Source organism: Stegostoma tigrinum, chromosome 17 (assembly GCF_030684315.1).
Source record: "Stegostoma tigrinum isolate sSteTig4 chromosome 17, sSteTig4.hap1, whole genome shotgun sequence".
NCBI classification, from domain to species: domain Eukaryota; kingdom Metazoa; phylum Chordata; class Chondrichthyes; order Orectolobiformes; family Stegostomatidae; genus Stegostoma; species Stegostoma tigrinum.
The window spans coordinates 57,308,255-57,329,730 of NC_081370.1; the positions used below are offsets into that span (position 1 = coordinate 57,308,255).

The following is a 21,476-nucleotide window of genomic DNA, read 5'->3' on the forward strand; positions in this document are numbered from 1 at the left end:
TATTTCAAATGCAATGGATTATGAAAATAGGGGCTTTGTTAAAACAATGCATGGGCATTTGTCAACTACAGCTGGCATACAGGAGAGGTTTTGCGCTCCTAATCTCAAGCAAAATAAACAGAGCATTAGAGGTGTCCAGAGAAGGTTCACTGGGTTGATCCCAGGTATGGAGGGATTTTATGAGGAGAAGTCGAGTACATTGGGTCTATTCTCATTTTAAAAGATCGACAGGCAGCCTTATTGAAACACATACAAGATTCTTGGCAGGGTGGGGCACATTACATGGGGTCAATGCTGAGAGATTGTTTCCCAATGTGGGAGCCTCACTGATTCAGTAGAAACTCAGAATAAGGGGTCACCCATTTAAGACAAAAGATGAGAGGGATTTTTTTCCCCTCTCAGAAAGAAATGAGCCCGTGGAATTGTTTACTGCAGAGGACTGTCAAGCCTGGGTCATGAAGTATATTCAAGACTGAGATTTTTGAATCAGTAAGGGAATCAAGTGGTTTGGGGACAGGGCAGGAAAATGGAATTGTGAATGATCACATTAGCCATGATCTCATTGAATGGTAGAGGAGACTTGATGGGCTGAATGGCCTACTTCAGCTCCAATATTATATGGTTTTACAATGTCAGTTAAAATTGGAACAAATCTTTGGCAGTTAAATGCCAGTTATGATTAAATGTTGCATTCTCCAAGGTGATACCTCTGCCCGAGTCCATGAGTCAACCAATCAGCAGTCTCCTCCCAAACAACACAAGTCTTACTTTCCTTTACTTTGGTAATTCTTGCAAATTGTCCTGACGAATGCAGGGTAAAGAGCTTCAGCAAAATTTATCTTCTTTCAGAAATAGCCAAGTTCTGCACTGCCAACAACTAGACACAGGTAAAAAATATGAGTGGGGGAAAAATCTGCGAAAGGGAAGATTATGTGGGAGAATATGGATATCCCCTTTGACTCAAAGAATCAGATTTTTTCAAAAATTATTTCAGAATGCTGTCTCTCAAGTGTGTCCATGACTCAAAGTAAGTACAGCATGTAATTAGAAAGGCAAATGGAACACTGGCACACATTTGAAGTGAAATGGAGCAGGAAAAGTATCAAAATCTTGCTACAACTACAACAATGTTGAGGAAATCCCACCTACAGAATAGAGTACAATTTGGGTTTCCTTACTTAAGGAGGAACATAGTTGTATTTCAAAGATTCACTTGGTTGATTTTTGGGACAAAAGGATGAAGCTGCAGCAGACGGGTCTATACCCATTGTAGTTCAGTAACAATATTCTGGGGAGAATTGAAAAGGACAACTACCATTGTGGTAATGTCACTGGACTAGGAATCCAAAGACCCCATTAATGCTCTGGGAACCTGGGTTCAAATCTAACCATAGTCAGATCTGAACTGAATAAACATCTATTTATGACCACAAAACCCATTTGGGAAGCAGTGTGCCGTCCTCACACTGCAGCCATAGAGAAACATGATTTGACTCCTAACTGCTATCTAAAATGGCCTAGCAAGACATTCAGTTGTATCCAACCAACAAAACATCTTGAAAGAAGAATAAAACTAGACAGCCCACCTGGCACCAGACATGACCAACAGCAAACTCGCTCTCCAAAATCCTCCTTTGGAGACTAGAACCAAGACTGGGAGAGCTGTGCCACAGACTAGTCGGACAACAGATTGACATAGTTATAGAATAATACCTCAGGAGCAGCGCACCCAGCAACATCACCACAAACCTGGATATGTCCTTTCCCACAGATAAGACAGATGTGACAGATGCACTGACACAGAGTACACAGTTCGGAGGGAGTTGCCCTAAGGGTCTTCAGCATTGACTCCATACTCCAAGAAGTCTGAGTGGGGGAGGTTAAACATGGACAAGGAAACCTCCCACTGATTACTGGCCCCTCGTGGCTGATGACTCAGTGCTCGTCCATTTGGAGGAAATATTGAGGTAGGCAAAGATGCAAAACGCGCTCTGGGAGAGAAATTCTAATGCCACCACCAAAACTGTCTCAGCAGCTGCACTGCTGTCTGAGCTGGTCACGTACTAAGTGACTGAGTCTGCAGCAAGTGGTTGGGGATCAATGGAGTGAGAACAATGTAGTTAACCTCATCCTCACAAATGTGCCTGTCCATGACAGTATCAGTAAGCATGTGCATCACACACTGCTCTTCGAGACAAAGACCTGTATATGGGTGATACCCTACATAGTTATAAATGAGGCAGGCGAAGCGTGGGCACAGAGGAACAATCAAAAAAGTAGCAACAAGGGCAGTCAAGGGAAATCTCTCAATTTGTCGAAATAACACCTGTCTGAAGGAAGATGGTTGGAGGACAGCCATCTCAACTCCAGGAGTGACCCAGTCCCAAACATCTAAAGCTGCTTCATCAACCACTTTCCCTCCATCCTAACATCCGAAGTGGGGGTATCACTGAGGATTGCACAATGTTCAGCACCATTCCCGAATCCTCAGATCATGGCAATGAATATGAGCATCACACAGGCATCAGACAATTATCACCTCCAGTAAGACAGAATCTGTCCATCATGCCTTGATATTCTATGGCAATTCTACTGCTGAAGCCTCCACACCTTGGGAGTTATTATTAACTGGAAACTAAACTCAACAAGCTATATAAATATATTGGCTAGAAGAGCAGGTCTGAGGAAAGGAATTCTGTAATTAGTAACTCATCCCCTGACTCCCCAGAGCTCATCTCCTATCAACAATGCACACGTTAGGAGTGTGATAGAATACTCCCGACTCTCATGCATGGATGCAGTTCCAACAACACTAAACACCATCCACTATAAGGTGGCCCATATAATTGGCAGCATATCCACAAACATTCACTCCCTCCATGGCCTGAAGTTCAGTAGCAGCAGTGTGTGACATCTACAAGATGCACTGTAGGAATTCATAGTTCCTTAGCATCTTTCAAACCCATGATTACTACCATCTAGAAAGACAAGGGCAGCAGATACATGGGAACACCGCCACCCGCAAGTTCCCCTCCAAATTACACACCATCCTGACTTGGAAATCTATCGCCATTCCTTCAGTGTCACTGGATCAACATCAGGTGGGGGGCAGCATTACACAAGGGTTAAGAAAATGAAAATGCTACTCCAAGTATCTTCAGATTGACCATTTAAGCCCCAACCTCAGCAGTACACTTATCCTTAATGTGGGAGGATTAAGAGGTTTCAACTAAGCAATGAAAGCCTAAAGGTTTTAATCATGCAGAGCACTTTTAATATTAATCCAAAGGGATTAACCCAATGCATTAACAGCAGGAAGCACGCCTGTCCCTTACTGACAGCAATGGCTATCTGTTGCTGCACAGCATGTCATATGTCCATCATACAATGTTGCAGCAAACATGACTTACACTTAGCCACAAACCACAAATTAATGTGTTAATCTTCCATTTGTTAAAATAAATAGAAACAGAAACATAACTGTTACATTCAAACTATTCAAAAAACATTTACAGTTTATCAAGATCTTGAGGCTTTAACATGACAAAACATTTATAACAAGATGAGCCTTTAAGTGGGATGCTATAAACCTTGCACCTAGGTGTCTGCTTCTTGGAAAGTAGGGTAAGTAGCTTTGAGAACTGCAGATGCTGGAGAATCTGAGATAACAAGGTGTAGAGCTGGATGAGCACAGCAGGCCAAGCAGCATCAGAGGAGCAGGAAGACGTTTCAGGCCTAGACCCATCTTCAGAAATGGGGGAGAGGAAGGGAGTTCTGAAATAAATAGGGAGAGAGGGGGAGGTGGATAGAAGATGGATAGAGGAGAAGATAGGTAGAGAGAAGACAGGCAGTTCAAAGTGACAGGGATGGAGCCAGTAAAGGTGAATGTAGGTGGGAAAGTGGGAGGAGATAGGCCAGTCCAAGGAGGACGGACAGGTCAAGGGGGCGGGATGAGATTAGTAGGTAGGAGATGGGGATGGGACTTGAGGTGGGAGGAGGGGATAGGTGGGAGGAAGGACAGATTAGGGAGGTGGGAACAAGCTGGGCTGGTTTTGGGATGCGCTTGGAGCAGAGGAGAAGGCACATTGATACCATTGGGCTGCAGGGTTCCCAAGTGGAAAATGAATTGCTGTTCCTGCAACCTTTGGGTAGCATTGTTGTGGCACTGCAGGAGGCCCAGGATGGACATGTTGTCTAAGGAGTGGGACGGGGAGTTGAAATGGTTCATGACTGGGAGGTGAAGTTGTTTAGTGTGAACCCGAACATAGGTGTTCTGCAAAGTGGTCACCAAACCTCTGCTTGGTCTCCCCAATGTAGAGGAGGCCACAATGGAAACAACGGATATAGTTACCACATTAATAGATGTGCAGGTGAACATCTGCTTGATGTGGAAAGTCTTCGTGGGGCCTGGGATGGGGGTGAGGGGGGAGGTGTAGGGGCAGGTGTAGCACTTCCTGCGGGTGTGGTGGGGCTGGAGGGGGGTGGGGGAGTCACCCCCATCCCAGGCCCTAAGAAGACTTTCCACATCAAGCAAATGCTCACCTGCACATCTTCAACTCCCCCTCCCATTTCTCAGATGATATGTCCATCCTGGGCCTCCTGCAGTGCCACAACGATGCTACTCAAAGGTTGCAGAACAGCAACTCATATTCCGCTTGGGAACCCTGCAGCCCAATGGTATCAATGTGGATTTCACAAGGTTCAAAATCTCCCCTCCCCTACCACATCCCAAAACCAGCCCAGCTCGTTCCCGCCTCCCTAACCTGCCCTTCTTCCCACCTATCCCCTCTTCCCACCTCGAGCCCCACCCCCATCTCCTACCTACTAACCTCATCCCACCCCCTTGACCTGTCTGTCCTCCCTGGGCTGACCCATCTCCTCCCTACCTCCTCACCTACACTCATCTTTACTGGCTCCATCCCCACCTCCTTGACCTGTCTGTCTCCTCTATCCATCTTCTATCCACCTCCCCCTCCCTCCCTATTTATTTCAGAACCCCCCTTCCCCTCCCCCATTTCTGAAGAAGGGTGTAGGCCCAAAATGTGAGCCTTCCAGCTACTTGGCCTGCAGTGTTCATCCAGCTCTACACCTTGTTAACTTAAATAGCTTTGTGTTCTTTTTAAAGTGGACAAAAGAAGCATGAGTCGGAGGAGTCAGGCTCACACAGACCCAGGATTTTAGTTTAGTTTCCAGGTGTTGAAGTTGGAGTTTTGGAGTTGACACTGCTGATTACAGCTCTTTCTCAGCCATTGCAAACAGCTCGACTTCTTGCTTGGTTGCTGTATTCATTCTATCACTGTTCCTTCTCCTGGACTGGAAGAGATCGCTAATGAGGGAAATCGGTTTTGCCGAATTTGCTTTTGTCAAGGGTGTCTTTATGGGATGCTATATTAGTATAGTTGATGAATAATAGCTCAATAAAATATCAGTTTGTTAATTATTTCAATAGAGTTAAAGTTATGCCAATTCTTTTTTTGTTTGCATTTTAACTGTGGTGCAAGAATAAAAGGGTGTTTTGCTTAATGCTTGGTACATCGACCAATCGAATCACATCTGAAATGCAGCACCTTACACTTGCCTACAACTAAGAAAAAGTTAGTGTCGAGGCTATTTCCTTGATATGTTTGGAAGGTATTTGGTCTGGTCCATAAGAGGACTCATAGAAGTATTAAAGTTATACCTATGAATTGAACAATGCAAGAAGACGTCAGAGAAGACAGTCTAAAGCTTGAGCAAACAGCGAACCGTCTTTTAAAAAATTGTTGAGGCAATGTTGGTGTCACTGAGTAGGTCTATACCAACCAAGTTTCCCAAACTAAACTATGCTCACTTGTCTGCCTTTGGCCCATATCCCTCTGAACCTTTTCTATTCATATACTTAGACAAATATCTTTCAAATGCATCCAACACTTCCTGTGGCAGCTCATTCCGCACATGAATCACCTCTGTGTGAAAATGCAGCTCCTCAGATCCCTTTTAAATCTTTTTCCTCTCCCTTTAAAAATATGTCCCTTAGTTTTCAACTCACCCACCCTTGGGAAAAAACTTTTGCTATTAACCTTACCTACGCCTCTCATGATTTTATAAACCTCTATAAGGTCACTCCTTAACCTCCTATGCTCCAGTGGAAACAAACACCTAGCCAATCCAGCCTGTCCTTATAACTCAAGCCCTCTATTTCCGGCAATGTCCTGGTCAATCTTTTCTGAACTGTCTTTAATTGTGTACACAGTACTCCAGAAATGTCCTCACTAACATCCTGTACAACCTCAACATGACATCCCAACTCCGTTACTCAACAGTCTGACCAATGAAGGCAAGCATGGTAAACCAGTTTATCCACACGTGACGCACCTTTCAAAAAATATGATGTACCTGAACCCCTTAGGTCTCTCTTTTCGACACCACCACTCAAGATGTTATCATTACCTGTACAAGTCCTGCCCTTGTTCATTTTACCTAAATGCATCGCCTCGCACTTAACCAAATTAAACTCTATGTACGACGCCACAGCCCATTGGCTCAAATGATCAAAATCCCTTAGTAGTCTTGGATAACATTCTTCACTATAGCACCAATTTTGGGGCCAGCTGCAAGCTTACTAACTGTGCCTCCTAAATTCTCATTCCAATAGTTTCAATAAATTACTAACAATGGTGGATCCAGCACTGATTCCTACGGAACACTGCTGGCCACAGGTCTCCAGTCGGAAAAACAACCACTCACCACAACGCTCTGTCTCCTACTGTCAAGCCAATTTTGTAACCAACTGGAAAGCTCTCTCTGAGTCCCATGTGACCTAACTATACTAATTAGTTTGCCATGCAGAACTTTATCAAAGGCTTTACTAAAGACCATGCAGACAACATCTACCACTCAACGTGGGAGGACGGCAGATCAGAAGATCTGAAGCGTTAGTTATGGGATCATTTAGCTGTCTAATGCATGCCGCTTCCACTCTTTGGCAGAGAATAAGATGGAATTGATAGATGGGGAACTAGTAAAGATGCATTTACGGAGAAGTTAGAGCCACTTGAGGGAGAAAAGGACAAAGGCATTATATACAGTTCTGGGCTCAGCACTTTACAAAGAACGTGGGGATTCTTGAGATACTGTAAAGGAGGTTTACCAAAATGATTTCAGGGATGATTGATTTTAGCCACAAAGGTTAGACCGGATTAGCCAGGATTATTGCCCTTGGATCAAACAGTGAGTTGCAGAAGATTATAAAGATTCTAGTGATAACAAATGAAACAAGAAACTGGTCTCATTAGCTGATACTTCTGTGATGAGGGGCATAGATTTAAGATTTGAACAAAAGATGAGGGTGGGTAATGTGATGTGGGAAAAGCTTTTATTTCACACAGTGAATTGTGATACCCAGAACTCACTGCCTACGAGTGTGGCGGTAACAGAGACAGTGATTCTCAAAGGAGACAGAACAATGGAATGCAACTGACGATATTGTTCTACAGAATGCCAGTATCCTCCAGCAGACCCTTCATCATTTTACGGTGGACTGAAATGAGAATTTGTTGTTGGGGTTAGTCGAATGAGAAGAAACATTAAGCATAAACAGCATCATGATCATCGTGGCAAAATGGGCAGTTTGTGTTTTTGGTAAAACAATTCAGAGGTGTCCCCTGAAAATCTACATCTTCACTTCTGGCAGCTATGATTTCTGTTTGTCCTCACTCACTAACTCCACCGCATTCTCTTTTAGGATATTTTCTTACTTCTCTGATCGCCTTTTTGATCATTACTCTTAACATCTTTCACCAAGGTCGATGTCAAACTTCTGATGATACTCCCCTGAAGTACTTTGGAACACCATTCCATCTTTAAATAAAATGAGGTGCTAAATCAATGCCAGCTATTGTTGATCATTGGCAGAAAGGTCAAACTTATTTTTCTAGCCCAGCATGTTCAGACACAGAGCTGTGGGCCACCACTTAAGCCTGAACAATCCACAATTAAGGTTTAAAGTCTATTTGTGTTTTAGAGATGTAAATACACTTCTTAACAAAACAAAACAAAATATTTTAAATTCCAACTTGTTGAACAATCTCAGTTTTTGATAAGACAAAGACATGCACTTATATAGCAGCATGAACGGGGGCCATACACACTATACTGTCAAAAGGCTCAGTCATCTTTTTATTAAAATTTCTTCTCAGCACAAGTGATGCTTGCAAGGCCACATTGGCAGGTTATCCCGAGGTGCCAGTGGGACTAATTCGTGATCTACTGCAACCGTCCTGCTTCCCATTCTCATCAAAAGTGACAGTTTGATAAACTTGTGCCCAGTACCCTCAGTGGAGCTTCATTCCTGGCATTCCCCAACCCCCTCCATTTCTCCTACACTTCCTGCGGGAACCAAGCCTGGTAGAGAATACTAAGTGGGAAATCTATTTCTGCCCAGTCTGAGGGAGAGTGAGTCGAGTAGTGGGGCAAGATGGGGGTGGGGATGGTGTTAGAGTGTGTGAAGGTAGCCTCACAGTATCGGACAGGGAGGCACACTGTAAAAAAAGGAGTCAGCAGAGACAAAAAAATCTGCAATCTTCCAGCCTTTCCCAGTCCTGCATTTGTTTCCATCATTTTCAAACTGCCAAGGGAGGCTAAACGGCTGATATATGGTGGCATGATTATCACAGGAGTACAAATGAGTCAGTAATTGCAGAACTTGGCATGTCTGATGTCTCCTCATCATTATATCATTGATGACCTCACATCCCCCCTTAAATGGTGAACCATGCTTTCTTCCATGCTAGACAACACTTGGAAGGACCATCAAGGGGAGCGTAATGATACAATGCACTGGGGAAGTTCATTGTCCCAACACCAAGACTGGTTCAGTCGCAGTTATACTGCTAGAACTCTGTATGATATCATGGCCAGAATGAGGATGTAGCTGATGATCATGGAACCATCACTGGAGGAAAGTCAGGAACAAAACCAGAAGTTGCTGGAAAAGCTCAGCAGATCTGGCATCTGTAAAGAAAAATCAGAGTTAACTCTAAAAATCAGTGTGCCCCTTCCTCAGGTCACTCAACATGAAACGTTAACTCTGATTTCTCTGATGCTGCCAGGCCTGCTGTGTTTTTCTATTTTTGTGTCTGATTTACAGCATCTGCAGTTCTTTCAATTTTTATTTAGCATTTAACTCACTGCCACTTCTCGTCTTGGCATGCCCACCTCGAAGATGTTATGGTACTCTTTCTGACTGGATTTGCACTCCAATCTTTCCTCTTGCCCAGCAATATTAAATTCACCACCACTCCTGATGTTTGACCAGGTACTTGCTAAGACCTGTTTCCACAGCCACATCTCATTTCACAGTGACTGCCTCCAGCTCAGGCTCACCCCACATGGATTCCAACTCAAGTCTCATCCTTCTTGGTCTGAATCCACCCAGGATCTTTTCCACAACGTTCAACGTTCCATAGTCAGGTGCTCTCGCTGCATCCTGAGATCCACACTCAATACCATGCATCGTTATATACACACTCTTGACCTCCGTCTCCAACAGCACCACCTCACGCTGGCTCAGGACCGCACGATGTCCCGGTTCCACTTCATCCTCCGGCTCATTCAACAAGTTAACAAGAAACATTTTCTTTTCCTTTCAGGCACTGAGGCATTCAACTTCTGAGGAAGGGTCACTTGACCAAAATGTTAACTTCTGATTTCACTCCACAATTGACCCCAGATCCGCTGAGCTTTTCGAACAATTTCTACTTTTCTTTTTTCCAGGAAAGACTACTTCACCTTGTTGTCATCAAGTAACTATCAAAGATGCAACAATCCATGCAGTGTCAGTAGGAGGGACTGCTGCATTATCATGAGGAGGATGTCATGTCTTCACATTGAAAGTAGCCTCCATTTTGACGTGTGGTACTACCACTGTGCTGAAAGGGCTGTTGCCAGAACAGATACATTGGCACAAAACTGGGAAATCGGTAAGATGCTGTATGCCATTAGCAGCAAATCACCACAATCAGCAATCTCATGGCCCATCAAATGCAACAACAAACTTATGGACAAAGTCTAATCCAATGAACAAGTAGAATATCAGGTTAGAAAAAGCAGCAAGTTCCCCAGGAATGAGGTGAAGCTACAACACAGGAGGGCTGCTTGCAAGACAACAGCATGCATAGACCGAGCTAAGCAATCCCATATCCAACACATCAAAAGAACACAGGAACAGAAGGTGTTTTTGTTGTTCTCATGAATCTGTTCCACCATTCGAAAAGATCATGGCTGATGTAGGTCACATACCTTTGCTCCAGATTTCAGAATCCCCTTGGTTAACAAAATTAGCGCAGTTTCAGATTTAAAATGAACAGTTGGTCTAGTATCCATTGCCATTCAAACTTTTACTGCTCATTTTGCAGAGCTAGTCCTAGTTTCACTCTAGAAAGGGTGGGTTCCACTGTTTCAAAGTACAGTATTTCATTGGCTCATATTGCAGTTACATTCCTGAAAACATCATTTAATTTAAAATTGTTGCTCAGAGTAATAATGAGAAAGTCTAACTCAATACAAAAGCTGTCATTCAATTTAAGACTGTTCTTCACAATAATACTCAATCACTATACCCTGCAAATTGAAATAGCAAATTCCTGAACTCCTATATTTGTAAATAAAATATGTTGACACTTACCACTACAGTGCCTCCTGCTTCACTGCCTCTCTTATTCATTGCTTCTCTTTGATTTTTTTTAAATGCATTAAAATTCCAGTAGCTGCCATGGTGGGATTTGAACCCTGGACCCCAGAGCAATAGCTGGTCTCCGGATTACTAGCCCATTGATCTTACTGGTGTAACACAGCTATGATACTACTAATTCCTCTCAGAATTACATCTACTCTATGGGATTGGCACAATGGCTCAGTGGTTAGCACTGTGGCCTTACAATGTCAGGGTCTTGGGGTTCAATTCCACCCTCGGGTGACTGTCTGTGTGGAGTCTGCACATTGTCCCCGTGTCTGTGCTTGTTTCCACCAGGTGCTCCTACAGTCTAAAGCTGCGCAGGTCAGCTGGCTTGACCTTGGGAAATGCAGCCTTACAGGGAGAGGACGGGGTGTGGGTCTGGGTGGGATGCTCCTGGAAGGCTTGGTGTGGGCTCAATGGGCTGAATGGTGTGTTCCACACTGTAGGGACTCATTGATTATTTGGTCATGATTTCAAGCTCCTCATTCAAATAACCCCTTAACCTTTGCGTTAGAAATGGTGTTTCAAGCTCAAATAAACATTAGGAGTAAACTGTCCAGCTTCACCAAGTTGTTCTGTCATTCAATTTGATCATCATTAATCCAAATCTCAACTCCATTCACTTACTTTTCTCATGAAACAAAACTAAATTCAAAAAAGCCGGCTCTCTTTTTGGCTCCTCAACGTGGTCCAGAAATCCAGCTTGTGCAAACACTAAGGGTTCATCCTCTAAAATGTGAGTTCTGATTTATTTATCCCAAACAGTAAACAACTTGGCGTCGCTTATGAATGCCATATTGCCCAAATGAGATGCATCTCTAATTTCTTGATTTAGTGTGCCCAACATTAGCACTACAATTTGATGTTCTATAAACCCTTCCCTTTGTTGCTTCATTTCTCTACCCAACTGATCCTACATCTAGACCCTTTGATCTAAAATCCTCTCACACTAATGTACTGATCACATTTTGTTATTCATCTTCTTTACCTTGCTGTCTATAACTTTGTAAATCTAGAGTAAACTTGGACATTCAGTTCCCAATCTCGATCACCTTGTAGCGATATCTCTGTACTGGCAATTAAATCATTTCTATTTGTGGATTCAAATCAATTGTTTTGTGAAAGCCACACGAATTCAGATAGAATGCCTTGAATTCAGCCTTTATAACATCCTACTTGATGCTTGAAATTGCCTCGCCAGCCCTCTATTTTTGTTTAAGATTCTTTTACTTCCTTTTTACAAGTTTTGTTTTCCTTAAATCAGAGCACATCTTATGTTCCCATCGCGTTTAAACCCTCCCCGACAGAACGAGGAAGTCTCCCCTCACTGATGTCAGTTTCAGCCCTACTATGATGCAGCCTGATGATCTTGTAACAGGTCCCTTCTTCCCCAGGGGTGGTCCCAATGACTGAAAAATTTGAGACCTTTCCTCCAACACCAGTTTTCCAACCATGTTATCAATCACTCAACTTTCACACTTCCATGTTCACTAGCAAGTAGGATTGGGGATAATCCAAAAAAATTACTGCTTTAGAAGTCCTGCCTTTCAGTCTCCTCCTGAGCTTCCTGAAATCTGCCTTCATGACCTCATTTCTCCTTCCTATCTAAGGTCTTCCAGTCTTCATCTTCCTCCAGAAGAACATACTCCAACTGTTCAGTGATGTCCATAATGATATCCATAATCCCAATAACACACTATCCTAGCTCTATACTTATGAGGCTGCGCTATTGGAATACCACATTGACGATGGCAATGATTCCTGACCCAACACACCAGAAGTCAACAGCAGCAATCTCTTTGGAAGACACAATCTATTTTTCTCCTATTGCTTTTGGAGAGTCATCGTCACTTTCTGCAATGAATAGATCGGAAATAGAAAAAGGTCGGGAGCACGGAAGCGAGGAGTAAATGGGGCAAGGGGGAGTGGGGTGGGAGAGGTGTTGTTGGGAAGGGTAGTGGGAATATGGGAAGTGATAGGGTTGTAGTGGGCACTGGGGAAGGGGCGTAGGGATGTGGATGGAAAGAGGGGACCAAAGGGAAAGAAGGGGGAAGGGGGAAGATGGGGACAGAGGTAGGGGGAAAGGGGGGAGATGGGTCAGAATGGAGGGAGTGGGAATAGGGAAGGATAGGGGGTGGAGGACACAATGGAGGGGGGAAGAGGATGGGGGGTAGATGATGGATAGAGTAGGGGAAAGAGGATGAGGGGGGAAGGATGAATGGAGTGGGGGGCAGGATGGATGGAGTAGGGGAAAGAGGATGGATGGAGTGGGGGGAAGGATGGATGGAGTTGGGGGGAGGATGGATGGAGTGTGGGGGGGGGAGGATGGATGGAGTGTGGGGGGGAGGATGGATGGAGTGTGGGGGGGAGGATGGAGTGTGGGGGGGAGAGGATGGATGGAGTGTGGGGGGGAGGATGGATGGAGTGTGGAGGGGGGAGGATGGATGGAGTGTGGAAGGGGAGGATGGTTGGAGTGTGGAGAGGGGGAGGAAAGATGGAGTGTGGAGGGGGGAGGATGGATGGAGTGTGGAGGGGGGAGGATGGATGGAGTGTCGGGGGGGAGGATGGATGGGGTGTGGGAGAGGATGGATGGACGGAGCAGGGTGGATGGAGTTGGGGAAAGATGGATGGAGTGGGGGGTGGGAGGATGGATGGAGTGGGGGGTGGGAGGATGGATGGAGTAGTGGGGAGGATGGACGGAGCAGGGTGGATGGAGTTGGGGAAAGATGGATGGAGTGGGGGGTGGGAGGATGGATGGGGTGTGGGGGGAAGATGGATGGAGTGGGGGGTGGATGGACGGAGCAAGGTGGATGGAGTTGGGGAAAGATGGATGGAGTGGGGGGTGGGAGGATGGATGGAGTGGGGGAGGGAGGATGGATGGAGTGGGGGGGAGGGAGGATGGGGGGGCAAGAGGATGGATGGGGGGGAAGAGGATCAATGGAGGGGGGGAGGATCAATGGACGGGGGGGAAGATGATGGATGGGGGGGAAGAGGATGGATGGAGCGGGGAGAGGGAGGATGGATGGAGTGGGGGGCGAAGCGGATGGATGGAGGGGGGGCGAAGAGGATGGATGGAGGGGGTGAAACAGGTTGGATGGAGGGGGGGAAGAGGATGGATGGAGGGGGGAGGGAGGATGGATGGAGGGGGGAGGGAGGATGGATGGATGGAGTGGGGGGAGTGAGGATGTGGGGGGCAAGAGGATGAATGGAGGAGGGCAAGAGGATGGATGGGGGGAAGAGGATGGATGGGGGGGAAAGAGGATGGATGGAGGAGAGGCAAGAGGATGGGGGGGAAGAGGATGGATGGAGGGGGGGCAAGAGAATGGATGGAGGAGAGGCAAGAGGATGGGGGGGGAAGAGGATGGATGGAGGGGGGCTAAAAGAGGGTGGATGGGTGGGGATGGGGGAGATTGGGGGGTGGTGGGGGAAGAATTATACTAGTTTGGGGAGACACTCCCTGATGAAGCCGGGAGTCGAACCGAGTGAGTGAGTGAGGAGCCAATAACCCGGGGCTGCTGTTAGCACAGAGCCAGCGGGTACCTTCCCGTCTCAGTGTGCAGGTCCTCAGCCCTAGAGTTGCACCGCCCGGGATCAGAGATCTCTCCCTCTCCTTCCCTCCCGGGGCTGAACATTAAACAGCACCAGCAGCCCGGAGCTGGGCAACTAAACCTCCTCCGTCCGCCCTTCACTTTGCGCTCCTCTCCGATCTGCAGATTGACTCAAACCTGTACTTCTCACCGATAAAACAGGCATTGCACTTACCTCCAGTCTCATCCCCCGCGGAAGACATTTCAATGAGAGTCTCCTGGTTTTTGCCATTGTATAGGTTCATGTTCTCCCATGCAGAAAAGCCGCTAACACTGCCTCCTAAACCCACCTCTCTCTCTCTCTCTCTTTTTCTGCACCAGCTTCACATCCAATGTTCCTGACGCGTGTCTTAAAGGGATTGTTCCGCTCCTTTTTCAATCGGCAGAATGTATTTCCCGACAAAGGGTGCAGGTTTCAAGCGATCCCCCGTCGTTGTGGGCCACCCGGGTTTATCACAGGAGTGCTTTTAGCAGGTTTCCCAAAGCTCTTGCGTAGACTTAAACACAGCCGGCAGAAGGGCATTTCAGGGTGCCGAGGCTGAAGTGCATTCGGCCCATCCACTCTATACCTGCTCTGCACATGAGCGTTACGATTTTGTGGCCTTTTCAAATAACAAATCATTCACAGCATGAGGAATCACTGCCGAGGCCAGCATTTATTGACCATCGGTCGTTGCCCAGAGGGCAGTTAAGTGTCACAGAGTTTAGGAGATGTACAACACGGAAACAGACCCTTCAGTCCAACTCGTCCGAGCTAACCAGATTTCCGAAATTAATCAAGTCCCATTTGCCAGCATTTCACTCCTATCCCTATAAAACCTTCCTATTCATGTCTCGGTCCAGATGTCTTTTAAATGTAGTCATTGTGCCAGCCTCCACCACTTTCTCTGGCAGCTCATTCCTCACACGCACCACCCTCTTTGTGAAAAAGTTGCCCCTCAAGTTCCTTTCAAATCTTTCCTCTCTCATCTTCAACCTGTGTCCTCTAGTTTTAGACTCCCCTACCCAGGGGTTAAGACCTTAGCCATTAACCCTATCCCAAGCCCCTCATGATTTTAGAAACCTCTATCAGGTCACCCCTCAGCCTCCAATGCTCCAGGTTAAAATAGCCCCAGCCTATTCAGCTTCTCCCTAGAGCTCAAACCCTCCAACCCTGGCAACATCCTCGTAAATCTCTGCTGCACCCTTTCAAGTCTCACAACATCTGTCCTACATCAGGGACACCAGGACATAGCTGTGGGCCTGGGGTCACATGTAGGTCAAGTCAGATAAGGATAACAGATTTCCTCCCATAACGGGCATTAGTAAACCAGATGGGTTTTTCTTCCAACAACTGGTAATGGCTGCATGGTCATCATTAGACTCTCAATTGCATTCAAATTTCACCATCTGCCACAGCGATTCTCCCTGCTAAACTTCTCCAAAATCCCTTCTTTCAATCCTCCTGAGTACAACAGCACAGGCCTCCAGCAGCATGGCAGCTTCTGGTGATTTAAACCTGGCCCTTTCCTTCAAATGGTGAATCCACTCACCACCATGCTGCTGTCACACCTGTGGCATATTGATGAAGAGTTACTAGACTGGGAACGTTAGCTCTGCTTTCTCCCCGCAGGGGAGATACATGTAGGTTCCTGCTATCACACACACATTGCAAACCAAATGTTGGCACCTTGACTTTGACAGTCTATCACAATCTTCTCCGTCCCAACTTGCATCTGGTGGAACCGGTGTCGACCAGGCCCTGTCTGTCTTGTACAGCCCAGTCCAGTTAGTGACTCCGTCATTCAAAAAGACAATACCCTCCTGCTCAATGTCCTTAGCCCTGTCCTCCGAAAATTGCTCCTTTTTACCCAGCTCCTTGACGTATAACACATTGCATCATTGCCTGCTCTGTGCAGAATCAGCATGCTGGGATGCTGCGCCATGCTCTTTCTGGGCTATACTGGAATGCCACCCCCCGACAACCAACATACACACTGCTCCAAGCTGTGAACAGCCCATCGTCTGTTTTACCATAGCCCAGCACACAATAGGGCAAGGGCTAGGGCTAGGTTTAGGGTTAGGGCTAAGGTTAGGTCTGGGGTCACAGTTAGGGTTCGGCATGTGGCATGTGAACCAACTTGGTGCTTTCCAACTCTTTCCCATCCCAGACCCACCTCAGGCATTCCACATTCAATTGCTTTCACTAGGGCCCATCATTGTACTTCCATGATGCAGTAATGTCCCACAGCACCCTTAGATGTTCCATAGACAATGGGACAATTTTGTTCATCATTCACCTCTTTTTAAGTGAATGGAGCCAATAGTGCCCACATCCCAATAATGAATAAAATGAATTTTTTATAAAACTACAGCTGGATATTCATTCCTGTGTGTCCAGTTAGGAAAGCTAGCTTTGGGTTTCAGCGGCACTAGCCTTAGTGCCCTTGTCACCATGATAACCATATTTTATGGTCTTATCACTGAGCACAATAGTCTACTTCTCGATGTTATTTGAACTGAAAGGGATAGTTTCAACATCGCAATTTTCTAACTTCTCACATTTATAAAGTAAATGCATTTTGAAAGATCATCTACAAAATGATGCAGTCATTTGATCTTTTACATTTCATGGTCTTTTAATCTAAAAGCAAGGAACTGAAGGTCAAATAAGTGACCACTTCCTCAATAGTCATTTTCTCTCTTGTGATTTAATTCCCTCTTTACCCACAATATTCACTTAATTTACATTGTGTCTCTCTAAGTTCCTGGTCAATGTAAACCCCTATCAACATCCTGGGAGTTATCATTGACCGGAAACTCAACTGGACCCACTGTATCAACACAGTGGCTACAAGACAGGACAGAGGCTGGAAATACTGTGGAGTGCAACTCAGGGTGTAGACATGCTCACTGAGCCAGTGGGTTTGGTTGCAAACAATTCATCACCCTGCTTGGTAACATGGTCTGTGTGCCTCCGAAGAAGCGTCGGCATTCTGTCCCACTTGTAATTTATATGCCTCAGTTTGCTGGGGTGTTTGGTACCACTTCTGTTCTGTTTCTCAGTGGTTTGTACAAAGAGTCTAACTTAAATTGTTTGTCGATGGAGTTCCAGTTAGAATACCAAGCCTCCACCAATTCCCTGGCATGTCCCTGTTCGGCTTGTGGGGTTATGGCCATGTCGACACAGTCAAATTTGTGTCCCTCTTTGTTTGTGTGTAGTGAGACAACTGAGAATTGGTCATGTCTCTTTGTGGCTCATTGGTGTTCATGTACTCATATAGTCAGTTTTCTTCTGGTTTGGCCTATGTAATGTTTTGCATAGTCCTTGCATGGTATTTTGTATGCTAGACCGGTTTTGCTGGTTTTGGGAATGGGATCCTTTACGTTCATCAGTAGCCGTTGTAGGGTAGATGTCTGTTTATGAACTACTCTGATATCTAGGGATTTGAGTAGTCTTGTGGTCATCTCTGAAATGTCCTTGATGTACGGTAGGGTGATTAGTGAGTCTGGTTGTGTTGAATCATCCTATTGTGATCTGTCTCGGAGGCCATAGTGGATTGTGCTTTATGCGCTTCTGTTTCTTTTGAAGACTCCATATAGGCCCTCCTGTTCTGCTTCGTGTAGCTCTGGGTTGCTGCAATGTGTTGTGGACCATTTAAATAGTGCCCTGATGCATCTCTGTTTGTGGGCATTGGGGTCGTTGCTAGTGTAACTGAGTGTCTGGTCTGTATGTGTGGTCTTTCTATATACGCTAGTCTAAAGCTTCCCATTATTTTTGCATCCTACCATTATGTCCAGGAAGGGAAGTTAGTTGTAGTCTTCTTTTTTTCATGAATGTTATCCTGGTGAGGATGTTTATGCGTCAGTGGGTTTCTTACAATTTAGTGTGTTTAATAATCACGAAAAAGTCATCTACATATCAGACCCAGAGTTTGGGTTGTACAGTTGGGAACTCCATCCATTCTAACCTTTGCATTACTGCTTCTGCAATCAGTCCTGATACTGGGGATCCCATTGATGATTTGTTTGTACTTGTTATTGTTGAAGGCAAAGTGCGTTCTGAGGCACAAACCTAATAGTTTCAAGGTGGCATCCTTATTGATGTTGCTGATGTCCTGCGTTGTCTGCTTCCTTGACTGGTCTAGCAGTGTGGCAATTCTTTCTTTGGCTAGGTAGACAACCACCCTATGACAGCGACTGAGGAATGCAACCATACCCAAAACCAACAAAATTGCAGTCATATACAAAATACCAGGCAAGCGCTATGAAAAAGACTACTTAGGGCAAACCGGAAGAAAACTGACAATACAGGAACGTAAACACTGACTCGCCACCAAGAGACATGACCAACTCCCACTTGCCTCACTACACACGGACAATGAGGGACACAAATTCAACTGGGACAGCACACCAATAATCGCACAAGCCAATCAGAGGCACACCAGGGAATTCCTGGAGACCTGGTATTCCAACTGGAAATCCATCGCCAAACACACTGAATTAGAACCAGTGAACAAACCACTGAGAAACAGAATCAGAAGGAATACCAAACACAACAAACTGAGGCATACAATACCAAGCGGAACAGAACACCAATGCTTCACCAGAGGCGCGCTGATGATGTTAGCGAGTAGGGTGGTGAAAAGTTTGCAACCAAACCCACCGGCTCAGCGAGCAAGTCTATGCACTCATCTATAGCCTGAGCTACAAATCTTCTTGAAAACTTTAGAGAGTAACTCAATTTCTGACTCCCCAAAGCCTGTCCACCATGTACAAGGCACAAGTCAGGAGTCTGAAGGAATACTCCCCACTTGTCTGGATGGGTGCAGCTCCATAAACGCTCAAGAAGCTTCTCACCATCCAAGACAAAGAAGCCACATCCATGAACATGCAGTCCCTCCACCACTGACACAAAGCAGCAGTTTGTACTATCTACAAGATGCACTGTTGAATTTTACCAAAGATCCTTAGATAGCACTTTCCTAACACACAACCCATTTCCATCTATAAGGACGAGGGCAGCAGATATATGGGAACACCACTCCCTGCAAGTTCCTCTCCAAGCCACTCACCATCTTGATTTGGAAATGTAATCACTGTTCCTTCACTGTTATTGGGTCAAAGTCCTGGACTTCCCTCCCTCAGGACATTGTTTGGTCTACCTCCTGAACAGGGTTGCAATGGTTGCAGAAGGCAGCTCACTACTTCCTTTTCAAGGGCAAATAGACACCAATAAAAATACCAGCCAGCCAGCGATGCTCATGTCCCACAAGTAAATACAAAAAGAACTTTAACTTCCAGCTCCCAGAGTGAACTTCTCTGCAGTCAGACAGACTCTTTAACTCGGGGTGATTTTAATAGTGGCCATAACAAAATAGCTGAGCTCCTTTCCTGACCATTCATAACAATTTAAAGCAATATTTTGAAAAAAATATACGAGTTGCCCATTGCATAGTTTCAAGAAAATTGAAAGGTGAATCTCCTGGCCTATTTTGAGTTTGGAAACAAGAAAACATTTGTCTTGTTTTCAGCCATCAATTATCTTTGGATGGCACGGTGGCTCTGTGGTTAGCATTTTTGCCTGACAGTGTCGGAGACCTGGATTCAATTCCAGCCTGAATGATTGTCTGCATGGAGTTTGCACATTCTCCCAGTGGCCATGCGGGTTTTGTTTAGGTGCTCCGGTTTCCTCCCACAGTCCAAGGATATGCAGTTTGAGTGGATTGGCCATGCTAAATTTCTCATATGTCTGGGGACATGTAGGCTAGTTGGATTAGTTTTGGGGGAGGGGGGGTGTGGTTACAGGGCTAGGGTAACTAAAATGCAATCTTCGTTAGAAACAAACAAAGGTTTCTCTCTTATATGGTGGAAGTCTGATTGCGGTACGGAACTTACAAATTAGTGGTCAAGAGTTCAAATACCACATGGGAACTTTCAATCTAAAGTCACTAAATCTGGTAATTTGCAAGCTGGCCTGTTACCTTGACGATGGCTGTAGAGAGAATGAGGAGCATTATAACTGTGACAGATGATGTTCTGTGTGTGTTTGATTCGGGTGTTTTCGGTGCTGTCCCGGGAAATCCTGATCAGAGAAGTGAGAACAGTGGAAACAATGAGCATAAGTTTGGAAGGTAACAGCAAGGTTTTGTTCAGGGAGCTGGGAGAAAAGGAGGGTTGGAGTAGGAACAGTAATAATTTACAAGGAGAGAAGAGGGGAATGGGGAGGATTTTTTGAGATGAGTGATGAGGAAGGCAAACCATTTCCAAAGGCAGCCGGCAAAAAATGTTGCAGATAATAAAATGTGAGGCTGGATGAACACAGCAGGCCCAGCAACATCTCAGGAGCACAAAAACTGACGTTTCGGGCCTAGACCCTTGATCAGAGAGGGGGATGGGGTGAGGGTTCTGGAATAAATAGGGAGAGAGGGGTAGGCGGACCGAAGATGGCGAGAAAAGAAGATAGGGGAGAGGAGAGTATAGGTGGGGAGGTAGGGAGGGGATAGGTCAGTCCATCATGGGCCTCCTGCAGTACTACAATGATGCCACCCGAAGGTTGCAGGAACAGCAACTCATATTCCGCTTGGGAACCCTGCAACCCAATGGTATCAATGTGGACTTCACCAGCTTCAAAATCTCCCCTTCCCCCACTGCATCCCAAAACCAGCCCAGATCGTCCCCTCCCCCCACTGCACCACACAACCAGCCCAGCTCTTCCCCCCCACCCACTGCTTCCCAAAACCAGTCCAACCTGTCTCTGCTTCCCTAATCTGTTCTTCCTCTCACCCATCCCTTCCTCCCACCCCAAGCCGCACCTCCATCTCCTACCTACTAACCTCATCCCACCTCCTTGACCTGTCCATCTTCCCTGGACTGACCTATCCCATCCCTACCTCCCCACCTATACTCTCCTCTCCACCTATCTTCTTTCCTCTCCATCTTCGGTCCGCCTCCCCCTCTCTCCCTATTTATTCCAGAACCCTCACCCCATCCCCCTCTCTGATGAAGGGTCTAGGCCCGAAACGTTAGCTTTTATGGTCCTGAGATGCTGCTGGGCCTGCTGTGTTCATCCAGCCTCACATTTTATTATCTCGGATTCTCCAGCATCTGCAGTTCCCATTATCACTGATACAAAAATGTTGCATAATGGCATCTTATGGAAAGTGGGTTAAGAAGCTGATTTTCACTGAAAAGAC

At 45.7% G+C, this 21,476-nt stretch overlaps 1 protein-coding gene across 8 annotated transcripts in view; it reads right to left on the reverse strand.

Moving 5' to 3' along the window:
• Nucleotides 1–14,628, reverse strand: part of ano5a (anoctamin 5a) — a 195,413-nt gene extending 180,785 nt beyond the window's left edge. For 7 of the 8 annotated variants that reach the window (XM_059652172.1, XM_048545538.2, XM_048545536.2 and 4 more), the window contains exon 1: nt 14,477–14,628. In XM_059652172.1, coding sequence (XP_059508155.1) covers nt 14,477–14,533 — 57 coding nt within the window. In that variant the 5' untranslated portion in view covers nt 14,534–14,628. The remainder of the gene's footprint in view (nt 1–14,476) is intronic. The other variant, XM_048545539.2, reaches the window with a different exon arrangement.
• Nucleotides 14,629–21,476: the final 6,848 nt, after the last annotated feature.